The 22703-nt window shown below is 38.1% G+C and overlaps 1 protein-coding gene across 6 annotated transcripts in view; it reads left to right on the top strand.

Annotated features, from left to right (window-relative positions):
- Window positions 1-22703, top strand: part of ctnnd2b (catenin (cadherin-associated protein), delta 2b) — a 151541-nt gene that overhangs the window by 12414 nt on the left and 116424 nt on the right. For 5 of the 6 annotated variants that reach the window (XM_026314349.1, XM_026314352.1, XM_026314353.1 and 2 more), the window contains exon 1: window positions 18814-18999. In XM_026314349.1, the coding sequence (XP_026170134.1) occupies window positions 18847-18999 (153 nt within the window). In that variant the 5' untranslated portion in view covers window positions 18814-18846. Of the gene's footprint in view, window positions 1-18813; window positions 19000-22703 lie in introns of those variants that run through there. The other variant, XM_026314351.1, reaches the window with a different exon arrangement.

The following is a 22703-nucleotide window of genomic DNA, read 5'->3' on the forward strand; positions in this document are numbered from 1 at the left end:
TTTCTGATTCCATTTTTATGAAGAGTATAGCCATTATTTTTCGGTTGCCATGGTGAATCATTATATCTGAGTACCATAGATAATGGCTTTATATGCCTCATGCCCATGGTTAACTCAAAAGTTAATCATGTTTCCATCTCTGGGTTAAGCAACTCAATATTCATGGTTAAGTTTCTGAAAAATACCCCAGATGCAGTTTTTGGAAAATAATATGTAAATAATCTGATGTGATGTAGTGACATGCACCAAGTTTTTATTTTTAACAAAACTTTAGTTATGTTCCTTAAAAATATTGGATGACTGCACTAATATAAATTTTTTTGTAAACATTCATGTCCCTAACATGGGCAAACTGTAATAATTTTCATTTAGCACAATTAGTAGGTCATTTTTTATGTGTTCCCTAGTTTGAGTTATGACAAAATATCTGCAAAACTAAAGACACTAAATGGAGAGTGTTTGATCTATTAGCAGAAATGTAAGGAAGTATTGAGAAATATGATGTCATAGGTGTGTAATCACTAGAAAGTACAAACCAGTTCATTTTTAATCTTATAATGATCCTTATAAATCTATATGGGCAGCAGGTCTCCTTTTATGGATGCAGCCATGTCGTGCTGCCATGTTCCTACAGTAGGCCATAAAGGACAAACCAAAAACATGGGTGCAGTCGGGTGTGAAGGGTGCTTAGAAGGTTGTATTATGCAATCTGCATTCGACGCTGCTAAATCTTTCACGTTTACACACTGCACCTTTAACATCTGCCTCAGCAGTACATTTTGTTTATCGCTAATAAACAAGTTATCATAATAAATAGCCAAACTAAGTATGATTAATACAGTAAATATTCTACCTGCTTGCTTACCAAGCACGTTAATGTTATCATGTTAACATGTCAATGTGCCACTGTCCCTACAACCTCACAGAAGCATTACCATAGCTGAAGGTCGGTGTTTTGACAGTGACACATTCAGAAAATGAAATGTTATCTCTTTGTATATTGTGTCAGTTACATAGCAGATTAATTTATATCTAATAACTAGGATGAGACCATGGCTTTGCAAACTGTTGCTGCTCTGTCTGAAGAAGATGTGAGCATTATATGCTGCAGCTCCAGCAGGTAATGGCAATTGCAAACTGAATTCTATGCTCATGCTAAGCAACTTTTATATCCAGGATAAAGAAAAAATGACTTGTTTCTTTTTTTCCTGAATCATATTATATGGCAAAACATTAACAGAACTAATTAGCTAGAAAGGTCTTGTTCTGAGATAGTTAGGCATGAAACAAGCAGTGCAAATAATGAGGATGTTGTTTCCAGTCACCGCCTGTGAAATTACCCCTGGCTCACAAGGTCACGCCCATTATGTTTGCACACTGCTCTTTTAGTGAATGAGTCTTTACTTTTCATATCAGCGTTAAGTCATCTTTACATCTATTGTTCCATCATGTCATTATATGTAACCCTTTGTTGAAGTTGTTATTTTTGTGTTGGGCAGAAGAGATTGAGGTATTTTAATCAGCTCAGATGTCAAAAAAGCAAACAGGACATTTACACTTGAGAAATAGAAAAAGATCCTTGCACTTTTTATAACTACTGTGAATCAGCTATGGGACACTTTCTGTCAGCTCTGTGGGGCTTTTTTTTTTTTGGGTGTTTTATCATCAGACCCAGTTAGGAAAAAATGACTCGAGTATTTGGCAGCTGCTGATTTAGAGTGTCACACTCTGCTTCCTTGAAGACAAGCCTGGAACAGAGAATGAGCTTCTGAACATAGCTCAAAGGAAATATTTTCTCTCAGACCTTTTAACTTTGACTAATAAGGATTTGTCAGGTTGAGCTGAGCGTCTCGCTGATGACTAAGCATTGTGTCTGACTGAGAGATGAAGAGACTTTGCAGTTTACTGGCTAAGGGTCAAATCCCTCAGAGATTTTCACTCAGCTGGCTAACATACTGCACTCCATGTGCTCCAGTATGTGTGTGTTAGGCCTGGGAATTCCTTATTCTCACTCTGCTCAGCTGCTCTAGTAAAATAAAAATGTGTTCTTACTTATCCTAGCCTTCAGGCTAACTTAATGAATCTCATTGATTTGTTGCAGTGAAATAACATTGTGTCCTCGGTTTACTTGTTTTGTTCTGCTTAATTAATGGAAGACATTGATCGGACAATGATAAGCTGCTTTCATTGGTACCTGCATTGTCAGACATTTATGTACAGGCTTGGGGAAGCCTGCTTTTGGCTTCTTACCCTCTAAATCAGCATTTGAAGTATCAACTGCTTTATTATTTCATTATTTACTACTGCATTTACATTAATTTCTTGGCAGTGTGGCTGCACATGAGTCTGCAGTAGTGAAAAACAAATATTCTAACTTCAGGTCTCAGTAGTGTTTGGGATAGCTGCAAATATTAACATACTAACACTGAGAATGCCAACACACTTATGAGTCACCGTCTTAATTTAATGCATTAACATGCTAAAAGTTGCTAATTGGTGACAAACAAACTGCAGTTGAAGGTTTAGGCAAAGCCAAAGTTTTTACAGTTTATCATTAGTGGAGAAAATAATTGATTGAGACACTTTTATTTGAAACAACAAATGTCAACATCATGCTGGTGTTAGGAGAAAGGTCAAAGGATTGCCAGAAGTCATTAGGGTTCATCTTCCTGGTAACGAGTGTCTGTACTAAAGTTCATGGTGATCCATTCAGTGGCTGTCTGGACATTTAAAACATTTGCCAGTAATTCATTCAAGCCTTAAACTCTTATTCATGTTTTTCTACCACCTGACTTAAATACTGTTCTAAATCAGGTTCTGCCTATTTTTCTATTTTATTTTTTACTTTAGTAGCATTTCTGAGGTGTGTCTCTATCGCTTCTTCCTCACTTTCAAAGCCCTGTTTTCAATACTTTACTTGCTATAATATGAAAAGCCACCGTTTTAAGACTCTTAACCTCCTAAGACCCGAGCTTTGGTTTGGCTTGCATTTTAGATTTCTTCTAGCTATTTGGGGTTAGATGTACCGAATAAATAATGTGCTTATGTTTTTTTATTGCTTTTGTTTTTGTTTTTTTGTAATGCTCCAAAACTACTACTCCAAAATAGGAATGTCTTTTTGTCTGTGGGAACAGTTGGATCACAGTGCAGATAACAAAAAATATGATGTCCACGTATGTGGACGCCAGGTCATAGGAGGTTAATGTGTATGCAGAATGACTGCATTAATGCAGTGTTAATTGCAGTTATCATATCACATACTCATCATCATATCCACCCTAAACTCAGATTCATTTGTCTGCCTCACATAAATAGCAGTAGCTAGTGTTTGTTGGCTGGCTTTAGCAGGGAAGGTGCTTTTCTTTCTGAAAGCGTAGCAGGGGTGGTTTGTTGATTATTGCTCCTTGTTCAAAGAGTATGTTTGAGCAGAGCACAGAAATGAGCAATGCCAGAATATAAAAGATAATAGGAGGGATGAGTAAATAGTGTTTATGTGCATTTACCCTTCACTACGGCAGTGCTTGTAACATGAACCTTTGGGTTGTCATGTCAGTACTGCACTGCATAAGTTTTTTTTTAAAAATTCAAATGAACTAGGATAATATAAGCTCACTGTTATTATTGTTTTTCCCTTAAAATGATGTTGTTTGAAGGAGGATCTTGTCTCTTGCCACTTGAAACGTGGTTTGGACCGGTCTCTTAGGCTGACACATGGAGATGAAAGGCAAAGAAGAGAGTGAAGAAGTGGAAACAAATGCAGAAGGATGCATGAACAGGCTTTATGTATGCGGTGAACATTCTTCACCACTGACTGTGGGAGCCAGTGACACATGAAATATGAGAGACAGCAGCACTCTATACTATTTATAGCACTGCAAGAGAGAAAGAGAAAGATGGATAAAGCGGACACACCACATTCACTCCAGGGCAGAGTTGGCATCATTTTTTCATTCGCTAAAGAGGAATTGCACCCAATTTTCAGGATGCACATATGTCACAGCAATGGCATCAGACAGGCCCAGTCAGATTCAAATACACTGCATGTACAAGTCCCTCTGATACTATCTGCATCCACTGGCCATCACCTTGCTTTTTTAAATCACAGAGCAAAACATAATGCTTGGGGGAAGCGTTAGTTGTGGGTTAGTGTGGGTTAGTGTTGATCCTTTGTGACAATTCAAACGCATCTCAGTTCAGCACTGTTTTGCACAAACTGCTAAAAATGCTGCTGGGAACGTAAAAACATCTTCAGCTCAGCTGGCGCTCAAAAGGAAACAAGCCAGAAGAAGTCACGGTAGAAGAAGCACAAAGCTTAGTCATTTGATTCATGTTACGTTGTGTTTAGATGAAGCTTTGACCTGTGAGTAAGAAATAAAGGCACTGGAATTCACGCAGTTCTTCAAGTAGCCTGAGAAGCATAAGAAATATCCACTGCTAATGCTAATTAAATAGGGGTCAGAAGGCCATCTGCCACGGATGGATGAATATTTTGACATACATTGTGCTGTTTTTGATTGTAAGGTGATTTAGATTGATGTCACCCAAACTGTATAACATGCCAGTACTGTCGGACCAAAGAAGAATCAGAACATCAGATAAAAATAACCAGAAATGGGGGAAGTGATTTGTGATGCCAGATAAAGTACCGTAATGATCTACAATGTTTACAGCAGCTTTTAACATATCCATCTATTTTCATATCTTGTTCTCATGCTTGAACCTCGGACTGAGGCAGAAGCTCAGGGTGGTTGTGCCTCTGTGATGCTGCCTTCCATGAGTGACTTCAGTGGTGCAATTTCTACTTAGAAAAGACCTTCAGAGTTGATGTATTTTGATGCATGGTGAAAGTGATGGTCACATATCAGTTGGGAACCCATATGTGCGTATAATCACTCAATGGCAGTGTTATCAGTGGAAACACATAGGTGTTTAAAACATATATAGAGGACCTTGCTTACAGCATACAGTATATTTCATATCTTTATTCTAAAATCAAATTATTATTATTATTATTAAAATAATTTTCACAGCCAAGACAGCAACATAGAAGCTGTTTCTATGTAATAATTAAATGATAGTTACTAAATATTTTGACCTGAAAAAAGAGCAAATAAAGCCTGACAAAAATGACAAAGAATCACCATTGTCTTTGTCGTCTGTGGTCCCATGTAAATATTAGCATAACTAAATGTGTTGTCTTTTTGTCATTCTCAGATATTTTGCTCCTTTTCTATTGTCTTCAGTATAAAAATGACCAGATGTTTAGATACTGCAGATGTTCAGACATCAAACAATAAATCACTGTTCACATGCTAATCTGCCTGTGAGTAGCATGGCTTTAACTGAACAATATATTTCACTTTTGTTTAGCAGACAGGATAGCTGATTATGATTGCAGTGAAAGCCCTTAATCATCACATTGTTCTTCCTCAAACTGATTTTGTCTCATTTGCTAATTGTTCTGAGAGTGAAACATTTCATCTCTGTTGGCTGACAGTCTCTACATAATTTTTGGTCTAGAGTGAGATATCGTACCAGTAACTGGTAAATTGCTATGACACATGGTGCAGGTAGAAAATCAGTTTGCTTCATGACAAAAACCTGCAAAGGCAACGACACAGACCAAACTAATAAGGTGAACATGATACAGTCGCCATTTTTAGTCTAGATTGAAATGGACTTTTTATTGGCTCAATATTTCAAGTATTTGGTCCTGAATTTTTAGTCAAAAACTTTAGTTTAAGACAAACCCAATGACCTCAGCTGTACTTTGTGTTAGCAGCTGTTAGCATGTTAACATAACAAAATATTGGAAGATTGTAATTTACATCATATGATATGAAAAATAAACTGGAAAAACAAAATGTACATTTCTTATAAAAATAAACAAAATATAAAACATATATAGGTATATTTTATTAGAACGTAATAGGGAGAGTTATACATATATGTTGCCATTTCAAAGACTGGTTTCATAGTTCTCTCTGTGTTCATCAGGCGTTATTTGCAACACTCCGGCAGCTTTTCTTGACGAAATGCATCAACTCTTTCACATACTGTATTGTTACAGAATGAGTTCCTTCGTGGGTGGAGGAGAGTTAGTGTGAGTTTTAATTTGTCTTTGCTCTGTGTTTATCATCAGCGTTGTAACCTCTGTAATTATAGCATGTGGTGCAGCTGCTCACGAATGCACTGTAGCTCACCCAGAGGATCTATGGAAATGATGTGTAATTCATGATGTTGATCATATTTTTAGCTGCTTGTTGTTTGGAGACAAAGATGTAGCATTAAACAAGGGCTACTTTGTAATGAAGATGAGAATCGACATCTTGAGTGAAGAGTTTGTGTTTCGCCTCTTATAACTTTTGTCATCTTGCTTACTGAGACGTGCTGAAAGAAGTTGTCCCTTGAGTTTTGTCGTGTTTTTTTTTTTCCTCAGGGCCCTTCTTGTGTATTTTCAAAGGTAAAAAAAAAAAAATCAATATTCTTTCCACAGTTAATATCATTCATTATTCTTGTTTAATTTATATTTTTCTTTCAAGCTAAAACACAGCTCTTGGTACTTTCAAAGCGCTGCCATTCCAGTGAGTGCCATTACATTTGATAAAATATTTAATATCTTAAGCTGTGAATTGGCCACGATTCCCTGTTCGTTAGAGTGGCATGATTTATGTGGGAAACCAAGTGTGCCTGCTTTCAGAAAACTGACAAAATGATATTTGAGTTTTGAGAAGCCTATCTTTATGAGGACTAATCAGAGGTCTGCCCAGTACATATGAAGTGATCACTGTGTTGTTTGTTAGACTGTTTTTGAAAGGTGGATACTGGACTAAAGTGTTTTTTGTATTTCTAAATGTAAATCCAGCATTTCATTGAATGCATCTGGAAACTTTGTGAACTTTGTGAACTTTGTGTGTGTGTGTGTGTGTGTGTGTGGGTTCATCAATAAGAGCATTAACCGTGATCTGCCATAAGTGGAGGTCAGCTGTGTTGCCTGCATGTTTTGAAGGTCTCTTCCCCCCTGCCCTCCCTCTGTTTTCCTGGCCTGAGGTTATCCTGAGGTGCTTCCCCGTTGAGGTTCCATTAGCTAGCCAGCAGGGGTCTCAAAACTCTCAGCCAATCACAGTGAATTTCTGTGACTTGTTTGGTAAACTAGCTGTGAGGGTCTAAAATGGATGACAGGCACTGCACATCAGGATGAGTTTCTTGTTTCTCAAAATACTAATCGATGAAACAAAACAATCTTTTTGAATTCAAACAGTAAAGCCCTAAAACTGTACCACATCTCTGTTGAATTTGCAGTGTCGATTAGATGTGTTGCAGAAGTAGAGTATGATCGACTATCTGTTCATTAAGTGACACATTTACCAAATTATTTTGCATATATACGTACTAGAAACTACACTAAAGCTGTCCTTCAAGTGCTTCTCAGCCTTCAGAGGAGGAATGACAAGATAAAACGTAGCTACATGTATATGTACAAAAAGGCCAAGTTAACTATGAGAACCTCATTAAATATTAATTCATTAAATCTGGATTTTTTGGTAAATACAGAATTTGTGCACTTTCAAAAATGAATTATAAACTCATTGATGACAGCTGTTTCTGCAAAGGTTGACCCCTGCTTGTAAAGACAATCGGCAGGTGAAAAGAGGTGTAATGGTGCTGGAATTTATACAGAAGAAGAGTTGACACTGGGAACTGGTGATGTCAGGCTTGCTGTCAGTATTACAGTTCATCCCAGAAATGCTGAATGAGGTTTGGGGTTTGCACGACATTAAAGCTCTTCCACTGGGGAAGCCATTTCTAGATGATTTCTGGGTAAATGAACTCTAGCATCAATAATGTGGGATATGTGATTGCTTATGTCTTTTTTTAAAAGGTTTAAACAAATGACATAAAGTAGGCTAAATTTTAAAAAAACACTTAATTTAAAAGGATGACCTTGAAAGAACTTTCTTGAAATATACCACCCAGATTCATTAATATGCCTCAGCTCACTTTGTCCCAGCCTGAGGATAAACCTGCGATGGAGATTTGCATTGACTGCTTGGCTGTTTGAAACCGATATCCTCAGGATTTCTTCACTTAACAAGGTCATGAGAAAGTGATGGGGCCTGCGTGATCTTACTTTTAAAACCAATTTTATCTTAACTTTAATGATTAGCAATATGAGATTCATTTGATTTCTGATTTCTTTTCTCCTCAAAAAATGTCCTCACAAGTATAACAATAAAAGAAGAGTTTTGTTTATGTGTCTGTAAAAGAGAGAGAGAGAATGGGAGAAAAAAAGCAAACCAGAGAGACCTAATTTGTTGATTTATTTTTGCTTTATTTGTTTTATTTGTATAGAAAATGAGGAAACAAAATTGTTCAGGGGGGAGAATAAACATCTCAAAGGTCTTATAAAACATGTCTCTTCACAAAAACAGAGAAAGTAAGAAAAACAAAACAGCAAAAACAGAAACTAGATAAGACCATAATGACAACAGAACTCCAACACACAAGCTTAGGAATGACTAGCAGACCATTACTCAAAGTGTAACACTATTCATCAGCCCTCGAACAGATACATAATAGACAGGCTGTCTCCTGTCATTCATTCTGTATCTTTGCATGTTTACACTTGCTGAATGTATTATTTACATTGTTAATGTGATGCAAAGGACATTTACATAACTCCTATTCATATACAGTATTCTGTATACTCTTTGACTTCCAGTTTTTACACCACTTTGACCTTTGCACCTCTCCATCTGGCAGATTTTCATTGAAAATACTGATGTCCATCTACCTTTTGTGTGTTTGTGTACACGTATTGTGAAGCAAGCTTTTAGTAGAGTGCATTTAAAACTAACATGCTTGGTGTCAAAGTATTTCAGTAGACTTACTATAGTACTATATGATAACAGATATGTGATTTTAGCTCAGTTTCAAAGGCAAAATACTACATCTGCGGATTTTGGTGGTGTCTTAAGCAAACTATTGACATACAATAATATTCAGTCCACTGCTCTTCATAAGGTACCTGCTAACAGCCTACAGTAAGTTTATCAGAGGTTTATTTTGAAAGTAGTTGCTTGCTGTGGCTGGAAAGAAGACTGGTGAGAGGAGTGATTACAAACAAGAACAGTAAAGTTATGGGCCGAAAAACCAAAGTACTGCATTAAAAGACTAAAATGCTCTGTAGAGACAAGGGAGAACTACATAGTGGATAGTAACTCTCTGTATATGCTAGTCTCTGATATTATAGACCCATTGTGATTATAAAAAAAAAAATTGACTAGAACAGCTTTTAAGATGGACACCATATTTCCCATGTTGGTTCTTCTATTATCATAAGAACATACACTTTTCGCTGCGATTTTCCTGCCAAATCGTACCCAGAGGCACAAATGAAAAACTAAATTGTTGAGGCAGCTCACAGAGAAATTCCTGACTGCTCTGGGATCCATCGTCATCGAAGTATGATACCAAAAAACATATGTTATCACTACCACTGGATTTTCAAAACAATAAAACAGGAGAGCAAATGGGATTAAAAAAATACACCGTTAATCAGTAAGTGAATAAGCAATGCAGGTAAATACTAGCTGTCAGAGTGATTGTGTTAATTCAGTTAGAACATCATACCTTGATTTCTTTCAATTACTGAGGCAGAAGCTGTTGAGCCATGGTGATTAAATACAATACAAAACTATACACTAACGTGCACCCACTGTTTGGCATTAACAAAGAATAAAAAGTTATTCATCTTAAACCTTAAGGACTATATTCATGCTCCTGTTGTCTTTAATATCAAACATTTAGAATTGAGGGATATTGAACAAATACAAAGCTGGATTGACAGCCACCGACGTGGACGTATCCAATTTAAAGTATAATGAAGAAAGCATGAAACGTATTGCAGTAAAGTTGACATTAATCCTCCTGGAGAATCCTGGCATCTTGTAGACTGCTGAAATTTCATTGGCTAAACCATGTGCCAGTCATCCTGACCATAGCATGTAATTGGCTCCCTGTGTAGCACAGGGTGAAAAGACAAATCATGTTCTGGATGTGCTGATTAATTCTTTGGTTAATTCATTCACAAACTACACAGTAGGTGTTTCAGAAGTATGAGTAGCAGTAATTCACTGACACTCAACGTACCTGCTGATGATGACGGTGGGGGGTTGGGGGGTGGTGTTCTTTACGCCAATAAATGCACACACACACTGCTGCAGCATACATTATTAAAAAGTTTTACGTGCATATGGATGACTGATTAAGGCCAGTGGCATTGTCTCAAACTGTTTTTGGTCTTTATTTAGGTCAGTCCCAAACTGACTGACTCAGTGTCATACGGCAGGGACAGACTGGCAACAAAAAGCAGCCGGGGAGTTTGCTGTCTATATACTGATATTTCTCATTTCTTGATATTTTCTCAATATATTGTTGAGATGTCTCAGTGGAAAAAAGGGATAATGACAGAGATTAAAGAAGGGAAGGTGTATATGTGTGTGGGGTGGGGTGGGGTTGGGGGGTAGTAAGTATGTGTGTGGCAGCAATAACTGTATATTTTTATGCACGTGCATGTGTTTGCCCATTGTGAGCTATATGTTCAATCATTATAGAGAACAGATCACCAACAGAAAACCTAACTTACCCCAAATGATAATGTGTATGATATTTAAATATAAACTGTAATCTGTGTAATGAATAAACTATGTAGACTCAATGGCCACTTTATTAGGAACACTTGTTTAGCCTCATACAGCGCCACAGCTCATTTTTGGTGATACTGAAAAGTATAAATCCAGTATGTTTTTTACTAAGGTCATAGTTAAGTTAGTGCACCTTATTTTACTGAGAGATATCTCAGATGTTTGGGCCTCTTTGTTTACATATAACAAGGGGACAGAATATTAAAAACAGCTGTAAGTAAATTGTGATAAATTACACCATCACCCCATCTTTGAAATTCAGTGCTAAAACTACAATTCCTCTAGCACCTCTGTGACAGTGTCAAAACAAATAGAAAAGCACTACAGGAATAATAGAAGCATACTTTTATGGCATTTCATGGATTGCAGTAGTTGGTTTAGTTGTACAATATAAATTGTAAGTACAAGTTTCATAATATTCAGACAGGCCAAAACAACCAGTTTAATTATCTGACAGTTTTTAAAAGTTGTTGAAATAATTATTTGTTTTCCATGTGAATTGAATGTATGTATTTCTTTACATAGATAGAAGACAATAAATTGTAATTTTTAGAACTTGTGGGGCATTATTGTACTGCAAGACATTGTAATTGTACCATATCTGAATATGTATTTCAACCACTAAAAAACTGTTCGCTCTAACAGCAGAGCCTTGAATTTCATTAAGGTTGTGATAAATGTTTGTTGTGAGTGAAGCTTTGTCTGTATACACTGCAGGGATCTATGATTATGGTTAAACCTAAGGCATATGTCTAGTGTTTGGATTAACTTGAGGGCAAACAGTAAGTTTTTCATACAAGCTACATTACTACTGTACTGTGTTAACCCGATGTGTTCCTGACTTACTCTGTGCTACAGATAAACAGCACAGTTTTCATGCATTGCTAAAGATTTTATTATGCCAGTGTTATTTTTGCGAAGAGGGCTTCTGTGCTTTCCTTCTATGCTGTCCAGTGATAGTATGAGACACACAGATCATTTCTTATTATCTGCATGTGTCATGTTAGCTAAGTAAAGCTGAAAGATGTCTATCAAAAAAAAAAAAAAGTTGGATGAATTTTAAAGGTTTCCATTAAGTTGCTTCATTTCCAAATATGGATAATATCCATATATACATTAGGCACATCCTCAATTATCTATAAATAGGCATCCTGTTTTTAAGGTACCAGGCCCTTGCACATGTACTGTGTGTGTGTGTGTGTGTGTGTGTGTGTAAGCAAACAGAGACAGAGAGAGCAGGCGTTTGCAGCCTCTGGAGATGTGTGCACCTTAGTGATGCCTTCATTGGCATCACTAATTAAAACTGCAGACTTGGATCACAGGGAAACACTGCTAATTGAATTCCACTGTTGGATGTTTATTTTAGCCTGTGCGAAGTTTAAATTTAGGTCAAATAAACCGGAGCCTTGAACAGCAGAAGTGTGAAGTCATAAAACTGTGTAACAAGGTACAGCTTCCCTGCAGGTTGTATATTTCAGCCAAAGCATTTGTTAGTGGGTGTTTTAAATAGTCACAGTTTTTATGGCTTTAAATTAGGTAGGATGGTAAATCCTATTTCAGAAAAAAATAAATAAATTTTTAAAAGCACAAAAAGTAGCTTGCTATAAAAGGACTACATACACCAGCTAAATCTTTTGACCTATTGAAAGCACATCATCTAGTTAACATTTCTAGATGCTTTAAAAGCTCTGACTTTGTTGCCGTTTAGAGTATGGCATCTAGTTTTGCTAATCATCCTACTGACCATGTGCACTAAATCCAGCACTGATTTACTCTGTACTTACTCACATAATCCCACTTATTCCCTTGTCAGTCCCTTGTCACCTTATTTCATTAGAAATCTGATTCAGTCAACCAAAGGCCTAAAGCTCCACTAGCAGCGCATGGAGCCTACAGTGTTTGTTTCCACGCAGCTAAAAACATTACTGACAGTTTTGCTATTGATAGAGGGTTTCAAATAGTGAGGCCAGGAAAGTCTGTCCTTGGCGAAAGGACATGAACGTGCTCAGCAAACCTCAGGATAATCTGCCCCTTAGCATTGTTAGTCCGTTTTGAGATGGCAAGTTCCTATGTTCACCTGTACCTGACTTAAGACAAAAAGCTCAGTGCTAATTTGAGCCATCTTCCTGGGCCTAGATGAATACTTATAAGAAATGTTACATGTGCTTCTGTTTGCTCATGTCTTGCATATTTTCTTAGCAAATGTTAAAATATTTTCTTTCTCATCATTCTTTTATTTCTTTTTGTTATCCCGGGGAAAACAACCCTTGAGTTTTAGTTAAGCTGTTTCAAAGTTGTGGCACTGACAAATGGTATTGATGATATAACAGTTTATGATATCAATATCATAAAATCCTGATTTAAGAGATGTTATTTTTGCAAGTCAGCTTACAACAGCCTGCACTGCTATTAATCCTCTCCATGCTTGAAGACCATCCTGTGGCCATTTTTCTGCTTGGAGCAGCAGTAAATACTGAATGTAGAAAGGTGACATCCCCATCCTGGAACTAGGATACTCTGCACATTGTAACTTTCTCTGAGTTGAAGATAGTGCTATCTGCACGTAGTGGCCTATCACCTACTGTGGCAGCCACAGGCAGTGATGTCTGCAGCATTGAAAAGGGATGAGTGCACCTTATGGCAGGGCATCCTTAATTGCAGATGTTGAAGCTGTGTGTATTTCTGTTTTGCATTGTAGTTTAGATTAGATATTGCTCAGCTCTGTGTTATGTGCCGATGCGGGTGTCGCCAACCCCTTTTAGCTGTAGTCAGTAGTAGTCTGTAGTTAGTATAATAGTCTGTAGTTAGCTGTAGTTTTTTGTCAAAAGGAATGGAGATGATTTGTTGAATGTTAAATACTGTCATTAACCTTCTGTCATCTCTCAACACCTGAGTTCTAACCATTCTGTCTACTGTCTGATGACTACAGTTTTCTTTGTTGAACTGTTCTTTAGATTCTACCTTCCATATTTATACTCTATTGTTTGAATATTGCACTTGCTTTGTCCTGGTTAATTACTGTAGAGGTTTGGATGTGAAGCATCCAGGCTGTTGTTTTAGTCATCCTTCACACTATATGTATGTTGATTATATAAAAAGCAGTAACTTACTTTCTATCACAAACAAATATGAGTGAGCATCATTAGCATTCATACCCAAAATAGACATAGCTGTTTGAAATGAAAGCACAGTCATTCAGGTTCATTTGAATTGTGATCCATATTCAGTGAGCCAGGCATCCAGGCAGTAAAATAACAACACATACAACAACAGCACAACAGCTCTCTGAAGGGTTTTGGCATGTTTTTCCCCTGCACTGTAACTGGCTATGTGTTGTAATGCTTTTAATAACACAGTTTTATTAAATAATAAAGTTCTATTGTGGCCATGGTGTGTTAGCAGAGCTGCTATCCTTTAGTGACAGTGAGAGGGCTGTATTAAAGCAGTACAGGACGTATGTGTGTGTGTGTGTGTGTTGCTTATTACAAATGTCCATTAGCATCTGGACTTTTTCCATGGGTAGATTTGGTTGATGGGTGATTAACCCTTAATCATGCTTGTAGGGCTCTATGCTATTGTCTGCCTGTGACAGTTCTGTTGTGGAGAGTCTGTCATGTATTTCCCTGTAATATGCTTCTTTACAGCAGATATTTGGACTTATTACAATAAGAGAAGCCGTGAAGTTTCCCAGGAAATCCCCATGAGCCATAAGGAAATGTCCCCATAAGCCATCACAATGTTGCAGCCATGTATATGGTTTTGTTGAGATAAATGAAAGAACATGTTTAAATTATTCTACAACAAGAACAATAAAGATCTTGGTTAAAGCACTGAAAAGACTTTTGAATAAGTAACTGCTGCATTAAAAGATGAGATGCATTGAAATTAAAGTGGAGGGATGTTAGGAAGGTCTACTGCCTTGGTGAAAAATGATTATAAAGTTTGTGTGAGACGTGTCAAGATAAAATAAGGGGTGGAGAAGTTCAACAGACTACAGCTAGCAGCCCTGTTAGCATAACACAGTTCTCCTTTTTCCTAATGCTATAAACCTTAGAACAAATGGGCCACAGCAGAAACTCTGGTCTGCCATGTCAGTCATCTTCAAATACACCAGATTGACACCAGCTGTCAATTGTGCTTGTTTACACTGTGTGTATCCACGCAGTCTAACAGTTATATTAAATGTGTTTTATTCATCCATTTTCTATACCTGCTTTTTCCTAACCAGGGTCACGAGGATCTGCTGGAGCCTATCCCAGCTCTCTGTTCACCCTGGACAGGTCACCAGTCCATCACAGGGCCACATAGAGACAAACAACCTCACACACTCACACTCACTCCTATGGGCAATTTAGAGTGACCAATCAACCTGACATACATGTTTTTGGACTGTGGGAGGAAACCAGAGTACCTGGAGAAAACCCACACAAGCACAGGGAGAACATGCGGACTCCACACAGAAAGGCCCCTGATGGGTTTCAAACCAGGAACCTTCTTGCTGTGAGGCAACATTGCTAACCACTCATCCACCGTGCTGCCCTAAATGTGGTTCATTTCATTTAAAACATTTGCAAAGCTGATATTTTAAAGCATATTGCTACCACGTAGAAATCCGAGGATATTGGCCGAAATGTACCTTGCGTCACATTGCATGTGCTGACTTGTGTGAGTGCACGAGACAAACAAAACAGGGAACCTCTAATAAAAAACTTCTCCGTAGCTCTACAGAAGGTCAGAGGCTTTAAAGGGAACCTTTAATTTGGGAAGCAATTATTTTTTTAAATAAAATTTATTTAGCAAAGCAAATTCGAGGTGAAGGGTTGATAAAACAGTTTTCATTAGTTTAATGAGGTATACTCTACCTGGCCTCAGCAGTTCAACAACATAAAAATCAGTTCAGTTTAATTTAACTATCATTTTAAAAGGTACCACTATATGCTTGGAGTTTATTGCACTGTGAGTTATTGTTCAGCAGCAATCAAACGTTCAGCAGCAGAATGCTGGTCTGAACGTCAAACCTTAACAGTCAGTGTTTTATTGGTCTAATTCAATGTTTTAGATACAAGGTTGAAAGAAACTCATGCACACATCACTGAACTCTACAGGTAGCAATGAAAAAGTAAAGAATGTGCATTAATAAATACACAGTGAGACACAGACAGCGCTAATTACATTGTTAATGTAAGTGTAAAGTGTTGTTAGCTTGAAAGCAGAGTCAGGTTCTAGACAAAGGGACAGATGACTGATGAAGCCAGAAGAAACACTGCAACCAGTTTTAATGAGGTGACAGGGGACTGCCCATCAAATACATAACAAACACACACACATCCCACGAGACGCACACACATACACAAGCATGTTCTAATGCTCTGCACATATGCATCAGTGCCACAGGAAAATAGCATTTGCACATGGACCTTTTGCTGATTTGCTGCTGATCTGTGATGAATACTGTCTTCACCAAAACATGCCTGTCTCAGACTTGACTGATGAGCTTAAAGGGTCAAAAGATTAAGCTCCATATTCCCCATGTCAGCCATGTCAATCATAACATGGTGGTCTGCATTTACAATGTTACACCAATATGAGAGATTACCACTTTGAAATGCAGAGCTAAATACCCCTGCATTACATCGCTGAAATGTAGACCTAAAAATCCAAGATTATACTTCAGTGAAATAAAGCCTTTAGGCTTAATCCATATTCAAAGTCTTGTCTCTAGCTGGGGTGCGAGCCTCTATAACCTAGTTCAGATGGCTGTTATTGGGGAAAGCTGCTTTGTACTGGTCAGTTGTGTGATGAGGGCTTGGACACGGTCTGTTGAGTTGACCTATATTTGGCTGTCTGCCCTGTCTGCACAGTCAAAACCCAAGATTCTCTCTTGTTTTGCTCTGTAGGCAAATTGGGCTGCAGTCTTCTCTGTTCTCTGATTATTTATCCTGTGAAGTTCAAGCTCGAATATTGTGTCGTGTGAAATATTCCATGCATACTGATGTTCCCAGGCAAACTGAAAGCAGACATTGTATCAGGAGAACTTCATTTACCATCAGCTACTAGGGTACTGTAACTGTAACAGTAAGGGGGGGGGACTTCACTGTTCTTGTAACCTGTAATTGCCAAATTAACAAATTTCTCAGGCTGGATCACAAAAATTTAAGGCAGCCTTACTGGGAACAGAAAGTCCATAACAGCGCGATTAGGTATTGTGTTCTGTAGAAATACAAAGGGCCCGAGGCAGATTAGAATTGAATGGAGGTGATAATGAGAGTGATGGCACTGATGTGACTACAGGATAAACAAAAAGAGAAAAGGAAGGGGAAGTTAGTTATGGAGAAGCAGGGAGGTTTTGCAGTTGTGACAGCACAGCCCTGAGAATAAAAAATCCAGAAAAGAAGGAAAGAAAAGGGGAATGGCATTGCAAGGACAGATGGGTGTTGAGTGCTTATGAGGTACAGTGCCTGCTCAGAGTAGAGGGAGCTGGATGGGGGTGCTGGGAGGGATCCGATGCACTGTAGCATTGCAGGTTCAAATCCAACCTGCATTCTTTCGGGTCATTTTCTTTACCCTCTGCTGCATGCTGCCTAGTAAAGCAGAAATGTGCTGAAAAGACAAGGAGACACTGAAATAGGTCGAGTGAAGAGAAGTGGGCAGGGAAAGCGGGAAGGAGAGGAAAGGACGTTTATAGACAGAAAGGCAACAAGAAGTAGGAGGATTCAAATGGAAAAGAAGGCATGGGCAGGAAAGAAATAGAAAAAAAATGTGGTGTGGTGGGTGGTAATAAAAAATTTAAGCTCTGGAACAGTGATGAGGGACAGATATGTAAAGAAGAAGAGCATACTCTCCAAAATGGAGGACAAATAAAGCCGGGTCAGCCATATTAGCAGTCTTCATTGACCAGAGATTGTTGCTTAGCAGCATGCAAGTTTTCATCTCTTCGCTCTTCTTTGTATCTCTCTTTCATCCTTACCTCGCCTTCTGCTTTCTAGTGCTCTCACTGTGCTGTCATTTTAGGTCTCTTTCTGTTTCTCTTTTCCTTTCACCTGTCCTTCTGTCACCTTCCTTCCACCATCCATTCTGCTCCCAGGCTCCACTTCCATTTTTACCCCACGCTATGCTAGTGCTGCCTCTTGCCAACAGCCAGCATCTTGCGTGCACGCAGGTGTGTGCATGTGATGACATGGTGTACAGCCGGCCGATGCAGCCGTGACACCAGCTCTGTGCTGGATCAGGATTACAAGGCACATGTGAAACCTGTGTCCTCCGACTCTTGGCCAAATACAGTATGACACTTGGCATCAGGCACCCAAGTGTGTGTGTGTGTTTGCACATTAAGCTGATCATAGCATGTGTTTTGTGCTGATAAATATTATGTGAAATTGTATGGTGACCATCCTTCCCACTGTTCCTACTATAATAATTTCACTATGTTATCACTACAGTTGATACAGTATTTCAAGTGGTATTAGACCAGTATTGGAACTTCAACAAATAGTTTGCTTGGCAGATTTCCAATTATGTATACAGTCTTCAAACTCATCTGCTGTTGCGTCCGTTCTCTTGTTACAGATTGATCTCTGCCTGTATTACTGCTACTTCTCCCATTGTTAAACTACCACTAGTTAACTAATGTTGGGATTGTAGAGACTTGACTTAACTGGTGCACATATTAAGGATGTGTCTTGATCCTTTGATCCTGAGCTCCAGCTCTTCATAACCTGAAGATTATCAGGCCAGTGAGAAATGGTATACATACACTATATGAATCATAACATGACACACCAATTGGTATCGGTCAGTGTTGCACTAGATTCAGTTTCAGTATTGCCTTATCAAGCACATTTTGGACATCACTTTGCACATGGACATTATGGGCTGGCTAAAATCCAAATTTTTATAGAAGTTGCATTAGCAGACTGTTTATCGATGATTTATATATTGCTATATCTGTCCTATGTCAGTGTTGTGTGAGTTTGCAATGTATCTGACTCTTACAGTATCACATCTGTCTGTTCACTCTAATGTCCATATCTGTGTGTCTAGCTGTCTATCCAGACAAGAGTGTAGGAATGCGTAGGTGTGACAGTCACTCAGCCTAAATTTTGGCATGTCTGAACGTATTTATTAATAGTAAAAGAGTTGCATGTCTTGTTTTCCAGGAGGTATGCCAGTGCCTGAGGTGGCGTCTGACACTGCCAGCGCTGCCACCATGTTGAGCCCTGTCCTCAACGCCTCCAATGGAGACGGCTCTGAGTCTGAAACCACCTCCGCCATCCTCGCCTCTGTCAAGGAACAGGTTAGAAAGAACCCGTTTGTGTTTGTCAAAATTAATGAAAGCCGAGTACCAGAAGGTAGTGAGGATAATTTCTCCAGTCCTTTCTGGGTGAGACAAGACAACAGTAAACAATAAACACATATGATGAAATGCCCATCTGAGCTAATGTGTCACAAATATGTCACCACATTTTGATCTGCCGTAGGCTACAGCTGCTCAGTGTAATTTTGAAAATGCTGGTGGGATGTGTAATTTCTCACCTTCTGTCTGAGTAGCTTTGTTGGAAATATTGTGTATGACAAACCAGTAAAGACACCAGTCAAAGTTTCCACTTTATTTTTTTTGTTTTTCATAAAGCTAACATTAGGCTTTAGATTCTGACCGTGATATCATTTATTCATGGTCTGGGTTAACTTTGCTTTCAGTTTCTGGCTCCTACCTACATAACTGTTGAGATTTCTACATTACTGTTGCATTGCTACACACTGCATGTGTATAAGGTGTACATCACTAAGGTCTACATGCTAAGGATTTACATATGGAAATAGCTTTGCAATACATTGCCAGGCTTTTAACATGTACTTGCACTCTACACTTTATCTCATTTTGGAGATACAGTAGACTTCACAAAAAAATATAGATTGTTCAGTGCTCACATTTTAACAAAACTGTGAAACAGCTACTTTTACAGATCATTTTTCAAATACATTACAACAAGTTTCCTGACACAGTTTTGTAATATTACATTATGAACTTAAAGATTAACCTACTTCCAAATGGGCTGTGGTACGGTTCATTTGTGGTGTGAAAGCAGCACGTGTCCTACTCTGTGTATATTGGTAGTATTAGTGACCACTCAGTGTTATGCTTTCATCCAGCTCAAGCAGTGAAGGTCAAATTGCAGTCTTGACTAAAGGCCCTCATTTCCAGTTACAGCAAAGTCCTGTCTTGCTGTTAGTCACAAGAATTTGATTTCCCCACATGGGTCAATGTAACACAGATCATTTGGAATGAGCCAAAGCTGTCCAGAGAATTCAATCTAAAAGTCATCACTGCTGCATTTTTGTTAAGTGACCGCTGACTCATTTATCTAGCAAATGAATAAATGTTGAAATCCAAGTGTTCTTTTGATTAGAAGTCCACAGCAATGTTAGCAACTCCTTGAGCCATTCATTTTAGAACTGAAGGGTTGGTTGAATAAAAATGTTTGACCTGCTGGTGGTGGGGGATCACCAGTCATTAAGGTTTAGTCATTGACAAACATTTATGGCTCTGCCAAATTTAATCTTAATCCAAACAGAATATATTTTAATCTGAAAGTGTTGAACAGATGGACTGCTATTGCCATTCCCTGAGCTACATTTCTAGTGTATTTACTTTGATTCAGCTTACTCTTCTACAGAATAAGTACCAATCAACATTAAAATGGAAAAGATTTCATGTAAGATGTAAGACCTTTAAATGTGAGATCTCATTATGTATTTAAAGGTAAATGGGACCTCTGCCAATTTTACACTCCAAACGCTTGTTATCGGTCTTGTGGAAGTATGTTACTTTAGGATATGTGAAATGTTATTTGAGTCAGCATGGGTTGGAGCTGGGATTACAGTGAATATATTTAAATATTCGGGGGGTAGAGCTCAAATGGCCACATTGAGGCTTGAAGTTCAGAGCTACATTAGCAACTACTAGTATAACAATAGTTTGGATTGTTGTTTAACTGTCCACTGTGACTTCAGTAATGTTACTGAAGTGCAGACGAATTAGCCTGAGAAGATGTGCATAGAATATTCTGATGTGTGTGTAGGTGCACAGGTCGGGTGGATACTTGATACTGTGTGTGTCCTTCTATACCACAGAATGTGAAGGAAAGCACTGAGAAGCTAAAGATAGCCTGTAAAAATGCTGAGAGTAGAAAAATAATGGATTCCGGATGTTTTAGACTGAAAGCTCACTGAGTTACTACAATGTTCTGAAGAACATTCCTCTAGTCTAAGTAGATTGTGGAGACTTGGCCATATGTACACACACTTGCAGGTCATGCACACCCACACAGATGATCGAGGTATGGGAATGGCCTTCTGATATGAATGTATAAAAAGAAAAAGGCTGAAGAAAAGAGGAAGGAAAACTATTTGAACAAAGTGTGGATGTATAGTTGCTCCCTCACTCCTGTGCTTCCCTCCTTCATGCTCCTGCACCATGGTGAGGTTTTTAGTTTTTAGAGCCAACCATTTGTTGCTTCCTTTCATATTTGTTTTTGCAGTCTGTAATTTTTCAGTATATTTGGGCTGTTGCCAGTGTTTGCTACCACACTCTAAAAAGAAAGCAGGAGTATGCTTTCCTGAAGTTTTTCAGGCTGCGTGGATCTGTCTTGGTCTCTCTGTCTCTGCATCTCTGTCTCTCTCTCCCTCTCTCTCTCACACACACACACACACAACACACAGATACATGCACCCAAAGCTTCCTGATCATTTTGGTTCATAAAGACAAAGTCAGGTGTGAGTGACTAAGAAAATGCTTTACATACAGAAATGCAGGCTGCAGGCACACACGCACAATCATGCTGCCAATCAGACTCTTTTGCGACTGCTGACTCACACCAGGAGAGCCCTGCTGCTGTTTTCCTCCATTTCCTTCTTACCCACATGAGATTGATTAGCTATTCGACAATGTATTTATCACATCTGTCAGCTTTTGTCCTCATCTTGTGCATCATCTTTGCTGTCAACACATATGCTACTGGGGAAAGGCAGTGTGAAGCTCTTGCTATGAAAGAATTTTATTTCAATGTAAGATATAATAAGACATACTGAATGACAGATAAAGCAAAAGTAGCACAGGTTATTGATTAGCTTTTCTATATTTGCAGCCCGGCAACATTTGTCAAATCAGTCAATTGGAAAATATCAAGATGTGAATGTGTTTATAAATCGTCTAAGCATTTTCTCTTATCTGCACAGTAGATGAAGACCTACAGCAGTTCAAAACAAAACACTGCATTTAATTTGAAAATAATATACAAAATTTCTACTCCAGGTAACTCATCCTGTCCCATCCTTTTTGTTGGTAAATATTCCAGTTGCATTTGTCCACATTTAATAAAAGGCAATACAGAGGATATGTGCATATAAAATGTAAGGAAGACAGCACAGCTAAATGTTTTGGTTGTTTTAGCTCATCTGATGTATCCAGATGGTGTTTGCGTAGTCAAAATAGAGAAGGAGGCAATAGAAATGTAAACAGTTGTACTTAATTTAAATGGTGGGCTACTGCAGTAGAGGAAATTGAGTCTGAAATTTAACATCTGCGGAAAGCAAGGTGTAAAATCAGCAATAAGCTGTACTGCTCTGTGAACAGATAAGGAAAAGACTTAAACATCCAGAAAGACAACAGTTATAATAAATTAAAAAAAAACAATTACTTAAATATACCAATGTAGTTAAACATTTCTGATGCTGTAGTCGCTTGATACTGTGCTCAAACATGTGTTAATCCACAGCTGTAGATAGTCCTGAGCAGATGGATTATTTACACCCACTGAAGTAAAGTAAAACTTTTATATAATCTTACCGATGTTCGTCCTCTGAGTCTATTTGTTAAAAGAATTTACCTAACAATAATGAAAGAAGCAGTAATTTTTTTGTGATCAATGCTTTAGAACCATAGACATACGACTATCTCAAATGTGTTGATGGTGCTTTTTCTACATTGCAGGAAAATAA

This window comes from Mastacembelus armatus, chromosome 17 (assembly GCF_900324485.2).
Source record: "Mastacembelus armatus chromosome 17, fMasArm1.2, whole genome shotgun sequence".
Classification (NCBI taxonomy): Eukaryota; Metazoa; Chordata; class Actinopteri; order Synbranchiformes; family Mastacembelidae; genus Mastacembelus; species Mastacembelus armatus.